The 22,658-nt window shown below is 39.0% G+C and overlaps 1 protein-coding gene across 8 annotated transcripts in view; it reads left to right on the top strand.

Moving 5' to 3' along the window:
• AGAP1 (ArfGAP with GTPase domain, ankyrin repeat and PH domain 1) overlaps positions 1–22,658 on the top strand; it is a 707,317-nt gene that overhangs the window by 591,784 nt on the left and 92,875 nt on the right. For 6 of the 8 annotated variants that reach the window (XM_048870105.2, XM_048870104.2, XM_075118163.1 and 3 more), the window contains one exon: positions 17,549–17,626. The exons of the other annotated variants lie outside the window; for them this stretch is intronic. In XM_048870105.2, the coding sequence (XP_048726062.1) occupies positions 17,549–17,626 (78 nt within the window). The remainder of the gene's footprint in view (positions 1–17,548; positions 17,627–22,658) is intronic. 8 annotated transcript variants of the gene reach the window in all.

Raw genomic sequence — 22,658 nt, 5'->3', positions numbered from 1 at the left:
CTGCCTTCACTCCACTTCAGGGCTTGATATTCAGATGGGCATCATCTATAGAATGTTCACGCACTACAGTGGTACAAGAGATCCTCTGTAATAGTAGAAAAGACTCTACTAGAAAATGTTACCAAGCATTTCTCTTGGGCTCACCAAAGAGCCACTTTCCCAGAGACTACAGATAATTCTCCTATCTTAGACTATATCCTATCTTTGAAGACATCAGGTTTGTCCATCAGTTCCTTGCAAGTCCACTTGGGGGCAATAAGTGCATCCCATCCACCTTCTCAGTGCTACTTGGTCTTCGCACATCCACTGACTAATAGATTCTGGAAAGGCCTATTTCCCACCTAATCAGAAGCCTACTCTCCAGTGGGACCTAAACTTTCTTCACTCAGTACTCACAGTACTCCCCCCCCACACCTTTAGCTACTTGCTCCGTGTCCCTCCTTTTCGTGAAGGTCGCTTTTGTTGTAGCCATCACCTCAGTAAGAAGGGTTGGCGAGCTTGTGGCGATGGCAGATCTTTCATACTCTGTATTCTATAAGGACAAGGTTTCTTTGCGTCTACACCCCAAATTCACCCCTAAAGTAGTTTCGGAATTGCACCTTAACCAATCCATCCACTTACCTGTATTTTTCCCAGAACTGCATGCTTCCACAGAGGAACAAAGACTCCACTCCCTTGATGTTCAGCGGGCTTTGGCATATTACATACACAGAACAAGACCAATCAGGAAGTCCCCAAGACCATTTGTCGCTATAGCAGAAATAGTTAGAGTCCACATCCCCTCCAAATGGATCTCTGGCTGCATTGTATTCTACTTTCAGCTTTTGAACTTATCCCCGTCTCCAGGGGATAAGAGCTCATTCCACCAGAGTACGAGCAATAACTATGGCTTCTCTTCAAGAGATGCCGTCCTGGACATCTGTAAAGCAGCTGCGTCGGGCTCCATTCATGCATTTGGAAGACCTTATGCCCTGGTGCAGGACTCTTCTGCTGATGCCTCCTTTGGGATGGTGATACTCCTCTCAGCCCTACCATCTACATCCTCGCACTCTCCTATTTAGGTACTTCTTGTCAGTCACCCACAGTGGAATACAACAGGGACCATCACTCAAAGAAGAAGGGGAGGTTACTTACCAGTAACTGGAAGTTCTTTGAGATGCCTTCCCCTCTGCTTTGTATCTTATATGATTCGTGGTAGAGAAGGAACTGGAGAGGTGGTCCACCCCGCCCTTTATCCCCTCGGTTGGCAACAAAAGGTGAGCCAAGGCACATATGTGGACCAATGGACATTGCTTTCAAATTCTCGAGCTCCAGGCACATAGTGCACATGTGTAACCCACAGTAGAATACAGATAGGGACAAATCTGGAAGAAGCTCCAGGTACAGGTAAGTAACATCCGCTGACCCCATTGTGTAACACAAGAATCAGGGTTCACCCAATTAAATTAATAGGCAGCAGATTTAAAACAAACACACAATGCACAGTCAACCTGTGTAACTCCTTGCCGGGATTGTTGTGAAGGCCAAAATCATAAGTGGGTTCAAAAAAGAATTGGACAAGTTCATGGAGGATAGGTCCATCAATGGTATTAGCCAAGATGTCAGGGATCCCTAAACCGATGACTGTCAGAAGCGGGGACTGGACGATAGGATGGATCACTTGCTGATTGCCCTGTCAGTTCCATATCAGTTCCTACATTCTTAAGTGTGCTTCTAATGAGAGAAGCATAGTAACTGTCTGAGGTGTTTGCTCATCCTTCAAAAGAAGGAAAAGAATGACTGAATACATTTGACTTCTGCAGGAAGTAGAATGAGGCTATAGTACCATCCAGATAAAGTTTCCATTGGTGTGCTGCTTATAAATATGATGTTTCGTTCATTTTTCAAAAAAAAAATCACATATCGTAACATCTTCAAAAGAAGCCACATCCCTCTCCTCCATCTGAGGGAAAATGACATTTACTGCACACAGCAGGAAATGTAATATTACACTACAATGTAACAAACAACCTTGACAGGGTCTGTATGATGCTGCAGTTCAGATTTTGCCATCAAGGAAATCTGTAAACTATACTGAGCTTTCTGAAATCATTAATGCCTTAGTTGTATTGATGATTTCATTTCTCTGTTACAGGAGTGTGGCCTAGATACCTAGCTGCAAGCTTCAGCTTATTGTTTTTATGATACTCCTCTTTCTTCTTTCTTTTCATGCTCTCCCTCCCCCATAACCAAAAAAAAATCCATTGTGTAAATTGATTTGGGGATCAGCCTTGATAAAATACCAGCATTCAGCCCCTCACAACATCATAGCTGTATTGTTAGCTGTACTTGATTATTTGGATGCTCCAGTAGAAGCTGCCACATCAGAGTTGGAGGTGTGCAGAGATTAACTGGTGTCTGTCCAACCATTTGTCATACAAATAACAGTGCCGGTAGAGTGAAATACTATAAATCATTTTTTTCCAGGATTGAAACCTTTTATCAGTTGTGTCAGTTTCATTATTCAATAAGCGATTAGTAACAACCATTGTCATTTAGCTGTTTAGTAGTTAACAACTCAGATTTCTGGCTAGTAAAGGAACTGTTTGACACTAGCATCTGATGTAAAAGGAAGTTTTAATATACAGGTGAAATGCAATTGGACTTGCTGGTCAAAATTACTTAATGCTTTTTGACAGATTAAAGACAATCAACCCTAGTCTTGAGACTCTTCATTTTATGGTGGTTGTGCTTTCTCAAACGGCTACTTTGAATTCAGTTACAAATAGCCTGTTCTGTGCAAATGTTTTTATAAGATGTGTTAAAAATGTGTGACTATAAAACTGACCTCATAATTTTCCCTTTTTTAACTTAATTGTTCAAAAGGCTAATCACTGTAGTTCATGGGGATCTTTTTCTGCCATTCCAGTTATCTTTTATATAAGCCAAGCTATAACACTGCTAGTATTACATTAATGTAAAAACTACTGAGTAGAGAGAAAAATTAACCCTGAGCATGCTGGCTTATCTCAAACATTACTCAGAGTTCGGAGTGTGCTTGGGTATTGTGTACCCGCATCAGACTTCATTATAGTTTGTTTTAGGTATGTCATCAGGAAGGTCCTGAGAACCAACAGTAGGACATAAGTAAAGCTGAGGAATCCTAGCCAAGGTGAACCCTAGGTAATACACACATGAAGGAGTGAAATTTAAAATAACAGGCATAATTAATAGAAAACACAAAGTCGTCTATTTTATTAATAGCTAGAACATTTTCCTACCCTGTCTGTAACCTTAAATTGGAAAAATCGCAGCAGTTACAAAGGAGCAACCAAACGGCAGTTCTTCCTCCCTGTGTAGCTCCTTGGTTTTTTTGGACACTTACCAGTAAGAACTATGTCACTGGATAGCCATTGGATGTTACTGTTTGCAATGTTGTTGTAGCCATATTGGTCCCAGGATATTAGAGAAACAAGGCAGCTGAGATAATACCTTCTTTTGGACAGTTACACAGAGCTATGCTTCAGGTTTGAGAAAGGTACTTAAGGCTAGTGTACACTAGATTCGCTCCAGGGGCACAGCTGTTCCAATGTTGCCAGTGGCACTGGAAAACTTTTTATAGTGGGGGTGCTGTGCCTCCCCCTTACCCCTGTCCACACACCCCACCACACCCTAGGGCTGGGGCCAGGAGGAGGGCCGTGGCTCTGGGATGGGGGGACATGGAAAGGGGGAAGAGGCTGGGGCCACAGCTGAGGGCGGACACGGAGCCCAGGGCACGGGGCCGGCAGCTGAGACCCCGGGCATGGGACCAGGAGCAGAACCCTGCATGAAATGTGGGGGTGCTGCAGCACCCCCTCCTCCCACACCACTAGTCCCCATGCCTGTGGATGGAGCTTGCTGCTGTAGTGCTGGTAATGCAGATGCTCAGAGCTCTCCTGTCGGTGTAGTTACTCCACCTCCCCCAGCACTTAGGTCGGTCTAATGTATGTCGCTTGGAGGGTGGATTTTCCTGAGCAACTTAGGTTATACCAAAGTAAGCCTAATGTATACAAGTGTTTAGTGTGTCACAGCCAAATACAAGGTGGAATAGATTGTTTAGCGTAAGTGGTTAACGCACATTGTGCGAGACCATTCAAGGTGAAGTGACCTGTTAACAACTCTGCAATAACAGGACTAAAAGGGAAGGTTAGTGGGTTACAGATTCTTGTAATAAACCATAAATCCAGTGTTTAGTTACATGTCTAGTGTCTAAGAACTAGGATCACTCTGCAATGTGCCCACCTCTTTACTGGTCACCTCAAGGAAGAACTTCCAAACAAATGCACCATGAAACTAATGATTTTCCGGAGAGAGATCGATTTACATTTATTACCTTTTACAAGTAAGTTAACATAAACTTCAGCCTTATTCCTGTGTTTTAATTTCCCAAGTTTGTCTTCTGCCCTAACTACATGAATAGGTGGTAGCTTGACTTCATGTATAGTAGAAACAGAATATTATAATTAATAGAAATTCACAATAACATGGTGTAATTAGACCTTCTACTTTTATAATTCCCTATGTACATGGCCACACCTACCTTAAACTTGGTATTGACTATATAGTAAGTCTCTCACACACAAAAGAAGTAGTTACAAATGCCAATAAGTCTGTAAGATGAAAAGACCTTGCCAAAATAGATCTCTACTATTAAGAGTTTTTCATGTGAAGAATCCCTGTTCTAAGGTGTTAAATTAATTATGGTTCCATAGTAGTTCTTGAAAAGTGCTTTGAGATCTAAGGATGAGAAACACTATATAAGTGAGGGATACGTATTTTTATGCTCACTAGACAAACAAGAAAAATGATCTTCAGAAAATTAAAGTTAATACAGATCCAATGGAAGCTGTTAGTATGTCACGACAAAAGTATGGGCATGATTTTCCATCAGGAATAGTCCAAACTAGTGTTGTGCATGCCTTCCCACAAAGTTCTTCCAGTGCACCTCAGTCCTCACCTGCATTGCAAAAGAAACTCCAGCCTTGCACCTCTAGAGAACAAACTACAAATAATGCTAGATGTTGCAACATATATGGATACTAGAAACCACCAAACCCCTCGTATGTATTTTGGGTGAAATTCTCCGCTACAAAGAGGGCCAACACATGGCTCTCTTTTCCATTACTTAATTTTCACATTAGACCTCAAAACAGGGCTGAAGTGAGATTTAACAATCTTCTAGTGAAAACTTTATTTTACATGTATTACTTTCCCTTCAACTGCCTGCCGGAATGGTTCCTCAGCGACACCATGAAACATTGCCTTATTTCTTGTAGGTACCATGACTAAGGCTGTGAGTCTGTCATGGAGGTCAAAGATGTCCTCCATGACTTTTGCAGCGGCTGGTGCTGGCTGATGTAGCTTTAACCATGACAGGAGTTGAACTTGAGCAGAGTATCTGAAGGAAAACTTCAGTTTAGAGAGCACATTCCTAACTCACATTGTACATAAATATTTGTCAGTCTTTGAACACATTATTTTTATACCATATCAGAGAATGGGTGCCCTGGAGCCTTGTCTCTAAATTTCATGGCTTTGTTTGCATCATGGTAGCTCAATGAATAGTCATTTTTTTTAATCTACTGTTTTTTTCACACTGACACCTAGTATACATTGAAAAAGAAATTTCATTAAAAAGTGGTGGCAAAATAAGTTCAGAAATTTCAGGATCCCTGCTTTGAGAATAAAATTCCTTTTAGCAGAAACATCTTTCTGCTGTTTTGTAACTGTTTTCTTGACAGTAGTTGCTTGCACTATCAACAAAATGTGGCTGCGTTTTGCTCAAAGAAAGAGTACAGAACAATGCATCTTTGGTTAATGGATTTAAATGCTGCTTGTTTATCAGCCTATAATGGGCAAAGTTGCACGCTCCCTGTCTGTAGATGAAACTGATGGTCCAAGCCAAGAATAAATCCATCGTGCCATAAAAGTAGTGGGTCTTCGTAGGATAAGCAAGTAAGCATTTTCTCTTCACTGTGAATCAATACTGAGTCTAAACAGAGGAAATAAGGTCAGCTTATTGAGAAGAACATGGTCACCTTTGTTCCATACTTGCTCTTCTAGTATTCCTCTCCTTTAAGCCCATTTTGGGCAGTATTCCCTGTTAGTGGGTTCTTCCCCACCCCTTTTCTTTGCTGCCATCTCTTATTTCTCCCCTCCTCTTTAGGAGTAAATCTGTTCGCTTATAATGCTAACACATTTTACTGTATGCAGTGGCAGCATTGCCAGTTGAGGATTGACTATCAAAAGCCATTTCATTTGTGATCTAGGTTTGTACTTGATTTGTTGTCACAAATGTAGGGCTTTAATCTCCATTCTAGCAGCGTGAACAGAAGTCCCGACTTGTGTAACAGTACACTGGACCCTCACTGGAACGCACATCTATATAGCGCGAATTCTCATATAATGCGGTCGTGGCCATGGATCCCAAATTTAATTACTTTAATTGCATTTCATTTTAACGCAGTCCCCACTATAACACAGTCCCTACGTTAACACGGTACCGCGCATGGATCCCAAATCTCATGTTCTAGTGAGGATCCGGCGTATATTGTTTCTTGATCCTTAAATTGTAAGACTTGAACAAAGCAGTGGCACATGAGAAAGCAATTTGGCTCAAGCAGTGACTTGTCTGTGCAGTATCCTGATCTGATAGTGGCATCCAGTGTTTTATCTCCCGTGTTTGGAAGCTAATTCTATATTAATTACATGATGGAACCTTCACCTTGGCACAAGTATAAGAATGTTGATTAAGTTTGGTTTCAGAACCCTAAAATCTTTGAAATACCAGAATTTATATAGGATACCTTCTTAATGTACCCTAAAAGGAAGTGTGAGAGTCAATGATGGTAACAATGTATATTATATATTTTGCGCTTGGTATTAAGTTCAAGAAACTTTTCTATGATGAAGTATCTCTAGTTAAGTATCTTGTTCTTAAACACATGAAAACACAGATCATATACATAAATGTAAATTGTTGATAGGTTTAACAATGACAAATGTACCATCAGGCGTTCTACTGTAACATGCTCAATTGTACAAGTCACCGATAGACTGATCTTTTAAAACTTTTCTATAGCTGTTCCAGTAACTCAGAACAAATGGAATATTGATGATAAATATCAAAAAGCAATTAAGGACAAAAATCCCTTTTATCAAGCAGTTTCTTGGTTTACATTATAATTACTGGAATAAGGTGGGCTGGAATATATAGAAAACTGCCATGTACCATTAAAAAACACTTTAAACCTGGGTGGTGATGGCCCCCAGTATGGTGTGTCTAGGGAAATATTTTTGTGTGGTGGTGTTAGAGAGGTTTCTCTTTTCCCCACCAATTCTCTCTAGTTAAAATATGTGCAACAAAAATGGAGGTGGAGTTATAAACTGATTATCTAATCTCATAATAACTCAGCTAGCCTCATGAAGCTGACCCAGTTGTCGAAACTAACCTTAGAAATTGGTCGATCAAATGCTACAAGCAGAGTACTTGTTTTCCAGTATAGAAGCTGGTGGTCTAGTGATCACAGCCAAGCAATTATGTCCCTCTTAGATAGCATGAGTACTAGTCATTAAATAATTATACCTTTGATTAGCTGCTTTAGCTGTTCGTTGCCTTTGAAATATGATAGCACAAATTAAAGCTTTTATTAAAAGACAATTTTTCTAGGTGGCTGAAAAAGATTTGTGTGTGTGTATAAAAGATGTGTAATTTTCAGCTGCAGGAAATGAAAAAGCTGAGGAAAAAATAAAAATGTTTCCAATTAACATCTATTTCTGTCTTTGTGAATCTTGAATGTTTATAGCACATTGCTAAAACACTGGATAATCCTTTACCTTCTGCAGAAGTTTTAGTGGGGAAAAAACCTTATTCAGATGGAAAGAAGAATTAATTATTGTTAATATAAAACACAATTCTTCATTAATATTAGTTTGAGATTAACTTTTGTGTAAATGAGTATATATAAAACTTTAAATTTGTGTTAAGTGGTGAAGATAAACTTTTCTTCTCCCAATTTTCATCTTTTCTTTCTTTGAAATATATGAAGATGAAAAAGCTGCAAACCAAATTTAATTAAAATACAATTAGTACCCTTAGATTGTTTCATGGTTGTAAAATGGAGCACTGATGGTCAGTTTCCATTTTGTTGTCAGATGTGAAATTTCAGTGTACAGTGTAAGTGATCTTCAAATCCAGAATTCAGTATTCCTACCAATTTCCCTTCTCAATCACCATCCTTCCAAAAATATTCGGGGCCCGATTATTTAAAAGTGGGACCGCATTTTCAAAAGAGTTCAGCACCCTGCAAGCTTGGATTTCTGATTTAATGAAGTACCCAGTTGTCTTTCCTTTTGTTTTTATTTCAGCTCTTGCCTTGGTCTGGTGGTACATCTGTTAGAATCCACATTAACCCACTAAATGGAAATCTTCTGAAGCTTTCAAATCTCTTTTGAGTGTTTAAAGCAATTTTACTGTGGAAATCTAGTTTAGTATGAACTGCAATATGACCTACTCTGACAATTTGCTGGGAAATGCAGAAAGGTGACAATAATTCTTCGTCTCTGTTGTCAGATATTTGCGCTGTTTTGAATTTTTTTTAATTAAGTTTAATTTTTTCATTAATTTTGAGTAGAATTTACAGGCATAATGTTACTCAGAGTCAGAAACTCAATTCAGCCGGGTTATTTCTGAATTTATGTCCTGTGTTGAATTTGCTTGGTCTTAGTTTTTTAATCCTTTCAAAGACCTTTTAATGGATGTTTCAACTTTACTACTTCCCTGTATGGCATCCTCTAGGAAAAGACCATTGTGTCAAGCCCCTTTGCAGTTGAAGTAGGGAGTTCACATAGTGTAAGAATCTTCTGGGTTGCATCTTATGAAATAATTCTACTCCTATTATGAAAGAACAGAACATTTACACAGTCTTGTTGACCCAATGAACGTTCAGATGGCCAACATAAAAGAGATCCCCAATCTGCAGCTTCTCAATGAAATGACAACTGATAAAAGATTATGGGATGTAGAGCACTAAAAAGTGTAAGAGGAGAACAAAACAGGAGAATCCTATCCCCACTGTGGTGTGTTAGCTTTATGCAGATTGTCCTGGAGCATGGGTCACCCTAAAATACCCCTCTGTCATGCAGGCCTGCCTTTCTGCAAATGTGGTATTTATACAAGTGTAGCATAGATATTTAAAATATACAAGTTGGGCTGGTATGTGTTATCTGGAAAGGTTATCTTACATTTTCTCTTGCTTTACCTTGTGTTTCATAAAAAATAAAACTTCTTTATATGAATGGACAGGGTTATTTATTTTGTGCTGGTGATGATGAGATTCTCAGATATGAGTGGCACACCAACTACATCCCCATCCCCCTTCCTCCGGTGTATGTGAAAAGATCCTATTATTTCTGATAATTGATGCTGAGGGCTGTGGCGTGCCTCATTTAATCAGCACTGTACAGCACACTCCAGGGATGTAATTCATGCACACTTTAACATCCAACATGGCTGACAAGGCTTGGGCACACAACCTAACGGCTACATCATTTTTTAATCAGCTATCTGAGGACTATTTATCTAATCAACAATGAGCTCTGTCAGATGGAGTCCAGAGGTGACATTAACAAGTCTGTAGTTCCTTGGTACAATGATGGAAGAAGATTTTAGAATCAAACTGTAGACATTAGAACACTCCTAAGAATGGAAGTGTATTTTTATTTCACTTACCAAAAAAAAAGCAATGAGTTGTAATGAGGTTTGTTTTAATAAGGTTTACAGGAGATTATATTCTTAGGTTCCATTAGGGGGTGTTCCAGGTACTAAATTAATTTATATACAAGCACCCAGGTGGTTACCGTGGTTTTGGAAATCACATAGTAGTAGTAATGGTGGTAAACATATTTGCTATAATATCTAGATAATAAAAAACCAGGGGAAAAATAGATTCATAAAAGTGAAATACTTGGGATCCCTGTTAAAGAAAACAAACGCACACAAAAATCCTGTCTGCCATGGGATAGTCACAGATGTAAAGCTGTTGTCTGAAAAAAATACAAAGATGTGCAGTAATTGGGAGTCATTAAGTTTAAATAATTCCCAATTACTCCATATCCTAGCAAAAGCAGCATTACTTTCTTATAGACACACTGTCCCTCTCTTTCTTTAATATGTAAGGGGTATGCATATATATTTTAAAATATAGAAATGCATGCTACATACAAAATACACCTGTGTTCAGTTTGCAAAACCAAGCATTTGAAAGTTAGTAAATTGCAGACTTAAGGTTGCCTTTGCCTCACAAATACTTATGCATTTATCTTTGTAACACTCCTGTGAAATAGCAGAGAATTATTATCCACATTTTACAGAGAGACCCCTTATGCAGAAGGAGACAGGCCAAAGCTTTCTACTCTTCACTAATTTTGGGGGGGCCCAATGATTACAACCAAACTTGAGAAACCCCCAGTACTCAGTATTTGTATAGCATTTCATGTTCAAAGTTCAAACTAATTATTGCTTACAAGTCCCCAGTGTGAGAGTTATCCCCATTTTACAGATGGGAAAACTGAGACAAAAACAAAAGTGATTTGCCTGAGGCCACACAGTGAATCAGTTGCAGAGTTGGGATTAGAACTCCGGCCTTCCTGATTCCCCACTCTTGTGCTCATTCTTCAGACTACACTGCCACACTGGTCGAAAGGCTGAGCATCCAAAGGTCCCATTCACTCTGGTTGCAGGTGAGTGCTCAGCACTTGTGTATGTCAGGCCCCACCTGCCTCAAGTTAGGTACTCGGAAAATGAGGAGCACACAATTAGTGGAACACCTGGAATTTTGATTTAAGTGATTTGGCCAGAATGACATCAGAAATTTCTGACAGAGGTGGGACTGAGCTTTCCTGGCATTCACCTGCCTCAGTAGCGGAAGTGGTCTCTGCTGTGTATCTGAAGGTTATAGGTTCAAAGGCAGCCGATGATGCATCGGAGAGATGGATATGTGTAGGCTAGTGTGAAAACGCTGGAATAATTGTTGAAATTATTTTATATTGCAAAACAGTATAATTAGAGGTGAATTTGGATGTTTTGTTAATATTTGTTTTATTGTATTATATGTATTTTAGTTAATGGGCCCAATCCATTTAAGAAAGGGTGGGACACATTTTTTGTTTGAAGAAGATTGAGAGCGGGATGCGGGAGATGTTGCTTGTGACTGCAGACTGTATAAGACCCTGCCTGTGTAAACTACAGAAAAGGTCAGAACTTGGTTTAATAAATTTATCTTCCAGAAAACAGACTTCACACTTGAAGGTGTAAGATTAGTACAGATTAGGAGACTTGGATGCCTGAGGACATTTGCTAATGATGAGCATCAGAGCCTTTTGCCTGTTTGGTTGCCAGTACGAATCCAACCCCACTCAGGATTAAAAGTGATTTCTGTCTAATGGATGTTTGGCAGCCCCTATATGAGAAGAGTTTGGGGGAATCTCAGCTCCATCTCCCTAAGCACGCATTCACTACCTTGCTTTGCACTAATTGGCAGACTCAACAGAGAAGCTAGGAACTTCCTGGGGCCTGGAACCTGAACTTATCCCAGTTACCCCTTAAGGAAGGTCCCCCACCCCACCACCCAATCAGGGTCAAGACACACTTGCAGGGCAGTATGTGTGGAAAGCTTACCCAGCTGCTGTCCTGTAGATAAATGGAGGGCTCCTTTCTCCAAGGTTGCATGAGCACTAAATTTACACAACATTTCTGAAGCCAGAGTTTATGGTTACATACAAACTAGTTCAAATAATTTACATTTCCATAAAATGTTACCCATGGAGTGAACAAAACTTGGCAGGTATGTAGAGGACATCACATACCACATTGAAACAGTGGATTATATATGTAAGAATAGCCCTGTTCTTACAGAAAACAAATCCAGAGCACCTCACGTGGTATGGCTGAGATTTGGGTCTGCCACACTGGAGTTCTGGGTTCTGTTTCAAGCTTGCGTGACTTGTGAGGCATTGCTTACTAATAAAAGCAGTGAAAAAGATAGAATTATTAACACCAGCTGGTAAAAGTGGTGTGTCTAGAGAATGTATGATCTCCTGGGTTCCAGTCCAGTGTCCTCTCCCCATAGTCCACATTTTGATGAGACAGAAAATGAGGAGGAGGATCCATTTCATAGAATCATAGAATATCAGAATTGGAAGGGACCTCAGGAGGTCATCTAGTCCAACCCCCTGTTCAAAGCAGGACCAATCCCCAATTTTTGCCCCAGATCCCTAAATGGCCCCCTCAAGGATTGAGCTCACAACCCTGGGTTTAGCAGGCCAATGCTCAAACCACTGAGCTATCCCTCCCCCCCAGAGATTCTACCCAGTGTGGACTGCTGAAGTGAGATGCTGGGGCAATGCTAAGAAAATCATGAGGGTTTCTGGCAGCAAGTCAATTTAAATGGAAACACCAAAAGAAAGGTGCCTCCCTGATGCCAAATTTCAAAATCCTCCTACAAGCCAGGCAGAGAGTGTTTAAAGCACTTAAAATACTTTTCCAAATTCTTTTAATAAGAAAAGTAACAAGCAGGGGTTGCTGCCACTCCCTCTATAATAACCATATCTTATTTATGAGGAAAGAGAATCATATGGTCCTGTCATTTGGGTACACAATTCCCTATCAGGAAATATAAAAGAAATTTAGCCGCAATGAAAATTACTGCATATAAGAACCGTTATAATTAATGTTTTACATTGATCCTCCTTGGAGATTGGGAGGAACCAGAGAAGTTCCTAGTTTCACGTCTGATAAATGGTGTATACTATTGCATAACTGTGCAGCCAGGAGTGTATGATTTCCAACTTGGGTAGACATAGCTGCACTCTTTCATCAAGCTTGCACGCTAAAAATATAAGTGTAGCCACAGTGGCTTGGGCTTGCTGCCCCATGTTCAGTTTCGCCCAACCCCCTCCTACCCCCAGCCCCAGTATGTATTCAAGCACCTAGTCCCTGCTGCTGCCCATGCAGGCACACTTATGCTGCTATTTTAGCACACTAGCTCAGTCAAAGCTAGCTGGCTGCAATGTGGGCATAGCCACAGTGTGCTGAGGCACTGCTAAGCCTTTAATGTTGCAACAGACATTTTGGGGAAAGAGGGGAACAGGTTCTTCACTTGAGCATTAGACAAAAGATAGAATATTATGCAGTCCATAAAGAGGGAAGACCGATGAGTTTTCACGAAGTATATGGCTGTATCGCATGCTACAACAGGGCATATTAATGGTCGTTATCTTTTTTCCTCAGAAACTTTGTTCACACAGGACATAGGTCACAGCAGTTGCTGAATTTAACTAGGTAAATATTTAACAGTTTTTAAAATGCCTGAACACAATAAAGGAACCACTCTCTACCTCTTTTTGACATGAAAACATCTATATACAAGCTACACTTTATGAAAACTCATCAGTCTTCCCTCCTTATGGATCAGTCATTCTGCTGGATTTGATGGTCTTAAACAGTATATTTGACCTACATAGTCAAGGAAGTTTGTGCCATGCAGAAGCAATAAATCAAATCACAGAATGAAATGATTTAAGCAAAAGTGGCTGGCTTGAAAGATTTCAAGAAGTCTTTTTGACCCCTTCATCTTAGAACACATGCTTCAGAGCCATGGATTCAAAGTCTTTTATGGCTTATCATTATATAATCTCTTGCTATGATAATTATAACAGGAATTTCTGGGCTATATTTTGTGCTGAAGTAAAATATTATAACCATTTATGCTGTTGTTTCACAGTGTAGCACCATAATGCAGCTCTGTAGTTAATAACATAGCTCTGTATTGCCAGGCTACATATAATGACTTATTGTACCAGTCCGGATTGGGAGTCAGAAAGCACAAATTAATTTTCCTGACTGACGGGATAGAAATTTAATCTCAGCAGTCTAAATTCTAGATGTTAATTCGTTCGGATGAGATCAAAATTATACTTGTAATCTAGCTGCGCTCTCAGGTTGGAATTTTTTGGTTTGTTTTTGATAGACAATGCGAAAATGCAAAATCAATGCAAGTTCAAAGACAATAAAAGGGTTTGTTAAAACCGTTTAAAATAATACATTAATACTGCAGGTTATGGTATTTCAACATTGTAGACAGAAAGCTAGATATGTCAGGGAAAACTAAAGAGCTAAAACTTGCATTTCTTGCAAAATTAGTAGGCTAAAAAAAGAAACTAGTATTTTTTTTAATGGAGGAGAGGCCTAGGGGAAAAGACTTTAGCAAATCCAACTATTTGAAGATTCTTTCTAAATAGGAAGCTGAGCTACCATTAAAAACAAAAGAAAATAAATATTTATTTTAGATCCTTTATATAGAAAACTTGTTATGAGATTTAATAAGCAGTGCACATCAGAGGTTGGAGATATAATCATCTTCTGTTGAACTGGCTTTTGAATTAGAAAGAGAGTCCAGACTAGATAGACAGAATGTCCTGGGGTATGAGTCAGTGACATATCAGGCACATAACTACCTGCAGTGCTTTGTAAGGCCTTGTTTGTAAGTTACAAACATTTGTAGTCCATGCGTAATCATGAAGGCAGTCAGGGTAGGCTGTCTAAGATGGGCCTTGGTGTTCTCACATACATCAGTCAGAATCCTGGAGGCTGCATTTGGCATTGTCCAAAGCCTGCTGATGGTAACAGTATTGTATTATCTGAGGCAGTGAAGCACCACAAAAAGTAGACTGAAGTCCAGTCAATGCTGCAAGACACACAAGGATGTATCAGGACCTCAGCTTCAGCCAGAAAATGTCCATTTGTTTAAAGGAAGAAAAAGGCATGACATTTAACACATTTAAAATTGATTATTTCATCAATAGGTTAATAGAAAACCAGGCTGCAAGTTCACTCCTGCTTATACATCCATTCTCTAATGTGCGATTAGAGTATGAAAAATGAAAAACATAAAGCAGACTGGGAAAGGGGCTTTATGTACTGGAGACAGCCTCCCCTTTCAGAGGGGTGCTAAGTCTAGACTTCGCTATTTATATGCAAATTTTTTTCAGAAAAAGTAAGTTTTCAGCGGGGAGATTGACCCTCTTTAGTTGTTACTTCCTGCTCTGACTTGCTAAATGTCTCTTAAAACTAAAGGTTCATAATATTAAAGGGCACAGTAGACAGACACTTTTAGACTTGACCAACTTAAATGTATAGATAAATCTGACTGAATCAGTTGGTCTCCTGGATAATATTGTAGATTTTCATTTCAGTAATATATATTTTTAAAGTTAAGGGGATTGGTGACAGCAGTCAAGTGTCCAGATTTCCATTTTTTCCCTTATCAGTGCATAATATTAAACACTGAATGCCACTGCATTAAAAGAATGGATAGGTTGTTAACAGTCTAGGGTGTTTGGGTACTGCTCTTCAATTACAGCTGAATTGCCATTTTATAATAGTGTTTCTGGTTGCATGCAGATGGTAGTTATCATTCTCAATGCTGTACATGAGGAATTGTTCCAAATAGGCAACTTTCTAATACAGGTGGTAGGACAGGGTTTCTCCTTACAGCACGAAACTGAATTCACCATATGATCACATCACCTACTGTATGAATCATGTTATGTGCTCAATCTTCTGATTGAGCTACTTGTCCATTATGGGAAAACAAGTATTTTTCCATTCTTAGCCATTCAACTGAAGATACAGCTTTTTGTTAAACATTTGAATGAGTTAACAGTAATGTTACTTTTCCATATAAACAGTCTTTTGGTTGAAGCACTTCTTGGCATTCTAAAATACACATCTAGAAAAGAAAACAAGAAAAAGACTTTTTCAGAGTTTGCATATATTATTTGTTGTGAGCATATCATCTCAAAGATTGAAGGGGCATACTAGGCAGGAGTGGGAGAAACAATATATACACCTAATTATGACAGATTTGTTACCAACAGGTCCCCTGTTGACTGAGATGGTAGACTAACCAGTTCACTGCAATGCACCATCACAATTAACCTTGCAGTATTTGACAGCCTTAGACCAAGATTTGCATGAGGGAAGAGACTAGGTGGCATATAAGGCCTGCTGAAGTGTCTATCTGTTGGCACTTCTCTTATTCTCTCTTCTGTCTGGCTTGAAGATAGGTATGAGCTCTAATACTGCTGACAGCTGATGGAGGTTTGCCTTTATCACTGTTGTTAGTATTGTGAAGTCTGTTCTCCAAGCTGCATGTATACAGTTACCTGACAATCACAATGCCTGCTAAGTGGTGCAGCCATGAATTGCTGCTTTACCACCTCATCCTGAGAAGTGGCCCCAGTAGGTTACATTTGAGACCTATTTTGGGTTAGCGATGGGAAAGCTTGCTCTGCTACTGTCCATACATACTAGTTTGGTGGATAAATAACGGGTCGATTATCCAGTGTGTTAATGTTGGTTGTTGTTAAATGCCAACAGGGTGTCTGTGCCTGGTGTTGTTTTGAAAAGAAAGATACAGGCCATGCCCCATGAAATTGACTCTAAAAATATTGTTAGTCTAGTTTCAGAGTAGCGGCCGTGTTAGTCTGTATCCGCAAAAAGAAAAGGAGGACTTGTGGCACCTTAGAGACTAACAAATTTATTTGAGCATAAGCTTTCATGAGTCCTCCTTTTCTTTTTGTTAGTCTAGTGTATTTCTCATGCTTTCAATTAGCTTTTGGGGAGAAATATATAGATTCTGCTAAAAGACAGTGAGAGAATTAATTTCCCATAATGAGCAGAGGATTTAAGTGCTTTTTGTACAGTTCTGCCTATTAATGTCAAAAATGGGAGCTTGAAACAGAGAGATTTAAAAGTTTGATGTGATTCTAATACAGCAATGATGGCATTATGGTTTACCGTCCAAACAAGAATTTATACTTTGCCAGTAACCTGCCTCTGAAAAAACAAGATGTGCATAGTAACAGTTTCTACTTGATATTTATAATAATAATAATAATAAAGTAGAACAGCTAAGCATTACACTAGAAATAATGCTTATGGTGGTTTAGATTATTTGAACCTATTATCTATTACATCATCACCTGGAATTAAAGGTTTTACTGTTATAGGCATCTAGTGATTAGTGTACCCTCTTAGCAAAAGGGGAAATCCTTTGGTTGGCAATTCTTGCTATAAATTAAACAGCATTATACCTCAGTAGTTGTCTTGTCTCTAATAGTGCATCATGTATACAAGAAGCACTGAGTGCATTTTCTATTCCATTGTTCATTGCTATTTTAGATCCCATTACTACTGACAAGTCTTGTCATGTTGTAAAGTCTTGAAAGTATCTTTTTCAGTGGAAAAAAAAGGAGCAAGGCCTTCCATGTTGGTGGTGGTTCTGAGAAGCTGTGTTTGTGTTTGTCTATGTTGCTGCTTCACATATAACAGGCTTGTGCTGGTATTTTACTTCACATGCTACTTTGACATTTCTTTTCTCCCCTTTTTCATATTTTTCTTTTCTTTATATTTTATTATTTTCTCTCTTTTTTTTTTTCTTTCTCTTCCCCTTCTGCTCTCTGGATGCAGCCAAACGCAAAGCATGGAAACTAAACCGTGTTGGTAGCCTGCGAAATATATACAGCAGCAGCAGCACCAACACTGAAGGTAACAAATTAAAACAACACGTTTTAGATGAACACCTTTCCCTCTCTCCCCTTTATACCTGCCTCTCCAGACTTGCTCCCCTTTCCTCTCACTTTCCAAATGCAGGAATGGAAATCAAATTTGCCCAAAGCATGCGTGCTTTCATCTTTTGTTTGCAGAGTCATTCCCATGGTCTTTTCATCTTTTTGTTTGTGCGTTTTATTTTGCCATTCATGTTCCTTTCAGCTTACTTAAATTCTGACCTTTCCCTCTAGTCGTGGAGTGGTGATGTTTAAATTACTTCGGGAACCCATTTTCTTTTATTTATTTATTTTTCCCCTTTATACATGTGGGTACTCAATGTAATATTTCCCAAGTTATTACAGTTTTTAAAAGTGTTAGTATCAGGTGTAATGATCTGTAGCCAAATACAATAGTGTGCCGTGACATTTAAGTAACAGTCTTAATTTGTTTTGTGAAAGCGTTCTCCATAATGCTCTTTGCAGCTCTAATCCAAAGGCGAGACAGAGCCAGGTCATTTGCATGTGCTACTCTTGCTTGTAAATTCTGTATATTGTTGTATTTCTAAAGGTCGCCTGGTGCCAAAGTTCACAAATTGACTTACATTGCTTTTTTCACTGAAGACAGCCGTCATGCCTTTTGTATAATAGCAGATTGAATTTTTCCCCACCTTCATTTGAACAACACAATTATAAACTGTCTTCTTTTTTTTTATTATTACAAATGTCAGAGGTCAGAATTACTTGGAAGCCAGGCAAGGAGAAAAACCCTCGGCCACCATCTCAGACAGCGAGTAAGAGGGGATGGTATATGAAATATGGAATGCAAAATAGGTCACATCTCGGTAATCTTGATATTATAGGGGGGAAATCTTTTTTTCACTTAAGTGCAAACCAAATGGGTCAAGTAATCACAAGCGCATGCCCTAACGCTAATTGACTTATTTTGGAATGATTATAACTGTAATATTTTTCTTAATGTCACTGTTTTCTGGGCTGTTGATTTTAGCTATTGCCAAGTAGTGGCATTAAATCTCTTGTAAATTTTAAATTGCATGCTATTTCTGTAAACAAGTCCCTCTGTTCACATCCTGATCATTAACCTTTGGTGATTTATATCACCATCCTTTTTTTTGCACAATTACTACTGTATTCCTGTCTGATGCCTTGCTCTCACCGACGGATACAATGTGTCTGGGAAACAAAAGTGTGTTTTTTACTGCAGCTTGTTAAGGAAACACATTATATTATAATCTTGTTTTATTTCTCATTGGAAACTTAAAATTCTCACCTTTTAAGTAACAACAACAAAGCTATATCCATTGTGATACTTTTGTGTTACCTTTTAAAGCATTTAAGCACAGAGTGTGAAATGAATTGGAGAGAAATAAATACTAGTTGCTGAACATGAATAAATAAGCTTTTTGCTATTTAAAAGGAAACTTCCGAGATACTTTTTTGTAATTTGCAAAATGTGGGGGGTTTTTTCCTCACTGGTAATCTCTTTTAAACTTGTTATTTTCCCGGATCAAACATGCAGGCATGTTTGCTATTGTAGGGTGACTCTTGACAAACATGGGATTTACTGTTCTCTTTTTACTAAACTTTTAACAATAAAATAAATAGAAATAATTGCATATATTTTACAGAAAGGGAGTTCATATTTGGGGGCCTGTTCAATCTTAGGTGCCATTTAACATACTGATACGCATAAATTAATATGAAAGGTATGCTAGGGGTGTGTTCATCTGTGGGAGAACATAACTTTGAAAGTTGAACTCCTAAGACTTGCAACTAGCAGCACCAATGAGATTTTCTCTATCTTAACTAATTAGGCAAGGGACGGGGGGTGGTCTTTCTTGGAAGTACTCACCACATGGGAAAGAGAGTCCAGGAAATTTGTGAGTAATAATCGTGCATCTTTGAGCTATTAAACAAAGTCTGTGGATAATGGCTAGCATTGCAAAACTGGGGAATGCTCAGTAAATCAGGAGTGTACACAGTAGGAGTCTGTCACCTTGCGTCAGTGGGCCACAGCTGAAAATATCAGATTCAGGACAAACCGCTGAGAAATGGGGCAGACCTCCCTCCCCCCAACTGGTGGTTATTCCTTCATAAGATATACTAAGCCAATAACGAAAGTAAACTTCTATCTCACCACACTGGTTAACATGAAGTCAGAAATGCAGCCTCCTTGGCTATCCCAGCCCTTGTTTCACCATCCAGACACTATACTGAATGATGAGTGGTTATTTAAAACCAATTTCATCAAACAAAGGGTTCTTCTAATCCCAAGAGATCAGCCACATAGCCAGGTCAATATATAACTCAGATCTTACCCAATAATCATGCTGTTGCCAATCCTTTAGTATCTAATATCTAAAGGTTATTTATAAGAGGAAAGAAAGAGGAGAGAGTTATAATGGTCAAGGAAAACAAATACATACACTCATTGCAAAATTCTTGTATCAGGTTTGAAGCAGTGATGTTATAAACTGCTGGCTTGTTAAGTCTCTGGTAATTTCCAGAAGATTGAAAGGTTATCTTTGTCACCTTTGTCCGGCTTGTCCTTATCCGTCCTGCCACAAATGCAAGTCAACACCACACCATTCTGTTTTGTTGCGAGCATGTTCCTTCCATTTCTGGCCAATGAGCTTAGTCATGGTTTTGGCCCCGTGTGTTTTCGGTCTGCCCAGCAGTCACTTGTGGTCTCTGGGGATCCAGTCACTGATGATTGAAAGGTACTCAGTCCATTAGTAGAATGCTCCTGTTAATGTAATTCCATAGTCCAGAGATGAGAGCAGGAAAGAGGTAAAATGCAGATGCTTACAGGGTTTGTTATGCCTTCTCCCATGTGGAGGGACTGCTCTCAGTCTTAGTTTGTGGAAAATAACAGGCACAAGGAGTCGTCCACGGTCACATGAGCTGGTCACATACTCTTGCATGCTTCAGTGAGTCATGGAAACGGTCATTACTAGTATTCTGGCTAAAACTTCCCCAGGAAGGCCCATCAGGCACTAGGTGCGTTCCTCAGTAGTTTAAGTGTCCTTTAATGGGCCATCAGTTTGAATAGTCCATTCACAATGTGCTGGCCAAACTGGATGTAACTTACCTTGTGGGTGTTATCCCAGGAGCAAACACACGTGAAATACTAATACATAGTCAATATTCATAACTTTAGATACAAAGACGATACATACGTACAAATAGATAATCATATTTGATAGATTATAACTTTTCCATTGATACCTTACATGACATATTTCATATAAATTTGTTGTAATTACATAACATTGGTAGCAACGGTGATATACATCATCATATTTTAATCATACAACATCACAGAGCTCCATATTAACATAACTATGCTTTCAAAAAGGGAAATGGTAATAGGAAATGGCAATCCAAAATAGCAGATATGCTTTAGAATATGCCTGTTCAGTTGCGTTTAAACCTTTTTCATCTGGACACCCAAACGTTGGTTGCTACAACTTCCATAACCAATGGATCTCTCTGTGTTCTCCATACTATGGATCCCACCACTTTCCAAGCTTGCCCCAGGCTCACTCAAATGGTATGTATGTCTACACTGCAATCAGAGATTTGACTGCAGCACATGTAGACAGACTTGAGCTAGCTTTGATCTAGCTAACTCAAGTAACAATAGCAGTGAAGTCACAGCAACATGGGCTGTATAAGCCTGCCCAGATCCTTAAGTATGTAGTGAAGCGGCTAGTCCATTTTGCTATGCATGCCACTGTGCCCAAAAATTACAAGTATTCTGTTGGAACTCTTGCATCCACAAACTGACTAGACTCATCATTTCTTAACTGTGATCTTGTCAATATCCTAGCCCATGACAGCATGGATTTAGATTAGTGGTTTTCAACTTTTTTTTTCATTTGCAGACCCCCTAAAAAATTTCAAGTGTAGATGTGGACCCCTTTGGAAATTTTAGACGTAGTCTGCGACCCCCAAGCATCTGCGGACCACAATTGAAAACTAATAGACTGTTAATTTTTTGACATGCAGAGAAGTCCCATAGAGAAAGAGAGCTAGCAGGAGCTGGAACGAAGCCAGGTCTCACTCCCTAGGGTGTTACCGTTAGGTCACTAATACGTAATAGGTAATATATGCTAAAAGTGACCAGTGGAATCCCAGCAATTCAACATCCTTACACCCCAGGGCCCAAATTCCATCCTCATTTAGACTTGACCAACTATGCTGATTTCACTGGGAGTTCTGTGGATGTAATTGAGGGCAAAATTTGGACAATAGTACCTGTCCAAGTAATAAAAGGGACTAAATTTGTCTAACTTCTACAATCAGAAAAGAACAAAGCTGTTTAGACCAATAAGGTTGTCTGTGTTCAAGGAATTGCCCCCTTGCTCTTACCTGCAATTTAGTGAGACTCCCATTATATATTCATTCACTGATTTAGTTCTACGTTTGCAAGGCCATTATTAGGGTTTGCTGCAAACATTAGGTTTAAGATTTTATTCTACCATAGAGAAGTGACAAGTTGAATTCTTATTGTAGGCAAAGCAATGGTCACTCTGAGTGAAAGATCCAAAATGTTTAGAGGGGAAGGTATATAATATAAACTTGGTATGTTTATAAAAGACACCTGACCCCTCTCACCTTTGTGATTTCAATTATCGTAGTTATGCTGTTTAAATACAAATGTGATTTTTCAGAGATCAGCACATTTGGAGCATTGTACACTGGTGTAACTTTCTAAAATTAAAGAAACTGATGCTGTGTTTGCTCAGTATGCTATATTTAAACATCTATAATTATATCAAAACCACATTTCTTCTAGTCTTCATTCAGGACTGCATGCATGACAAGTTTTGAGTGTTAAACCCAAGTTGTATTTTAGTTACGAAGTATAAAAAAAATCTGAAAACATCTAATCGTATGAAAAAATGTGTCCATTAACTCCAAAATGCCTGAACAGATTTTTATGAAACAGTCTCTTTAAAAAAGTAATACAGAAGTGACATTTCAGCTGTAACAATGGCTTTGCTGCC

This window comes from Caretta caretta, chromosome 11 (assembly GCF_965140235.1).
Source record: "Caretta caretta isolate rCarCar2 chromosome 11, rCarCar1.hap1, whole genome shotgun sequence".
In the NCBI taxonomy this organism is placed as follows: Eukaryota; Metazoa; Chordata; order Testudines; family Cheloniidae; genus Caretta; species Caretta caretta.
The sequence above is the reverse complement of the archived record's forward strand: the minus strand, read 5'-3'. Positions and strand labels throughout refer to the sequence as shown.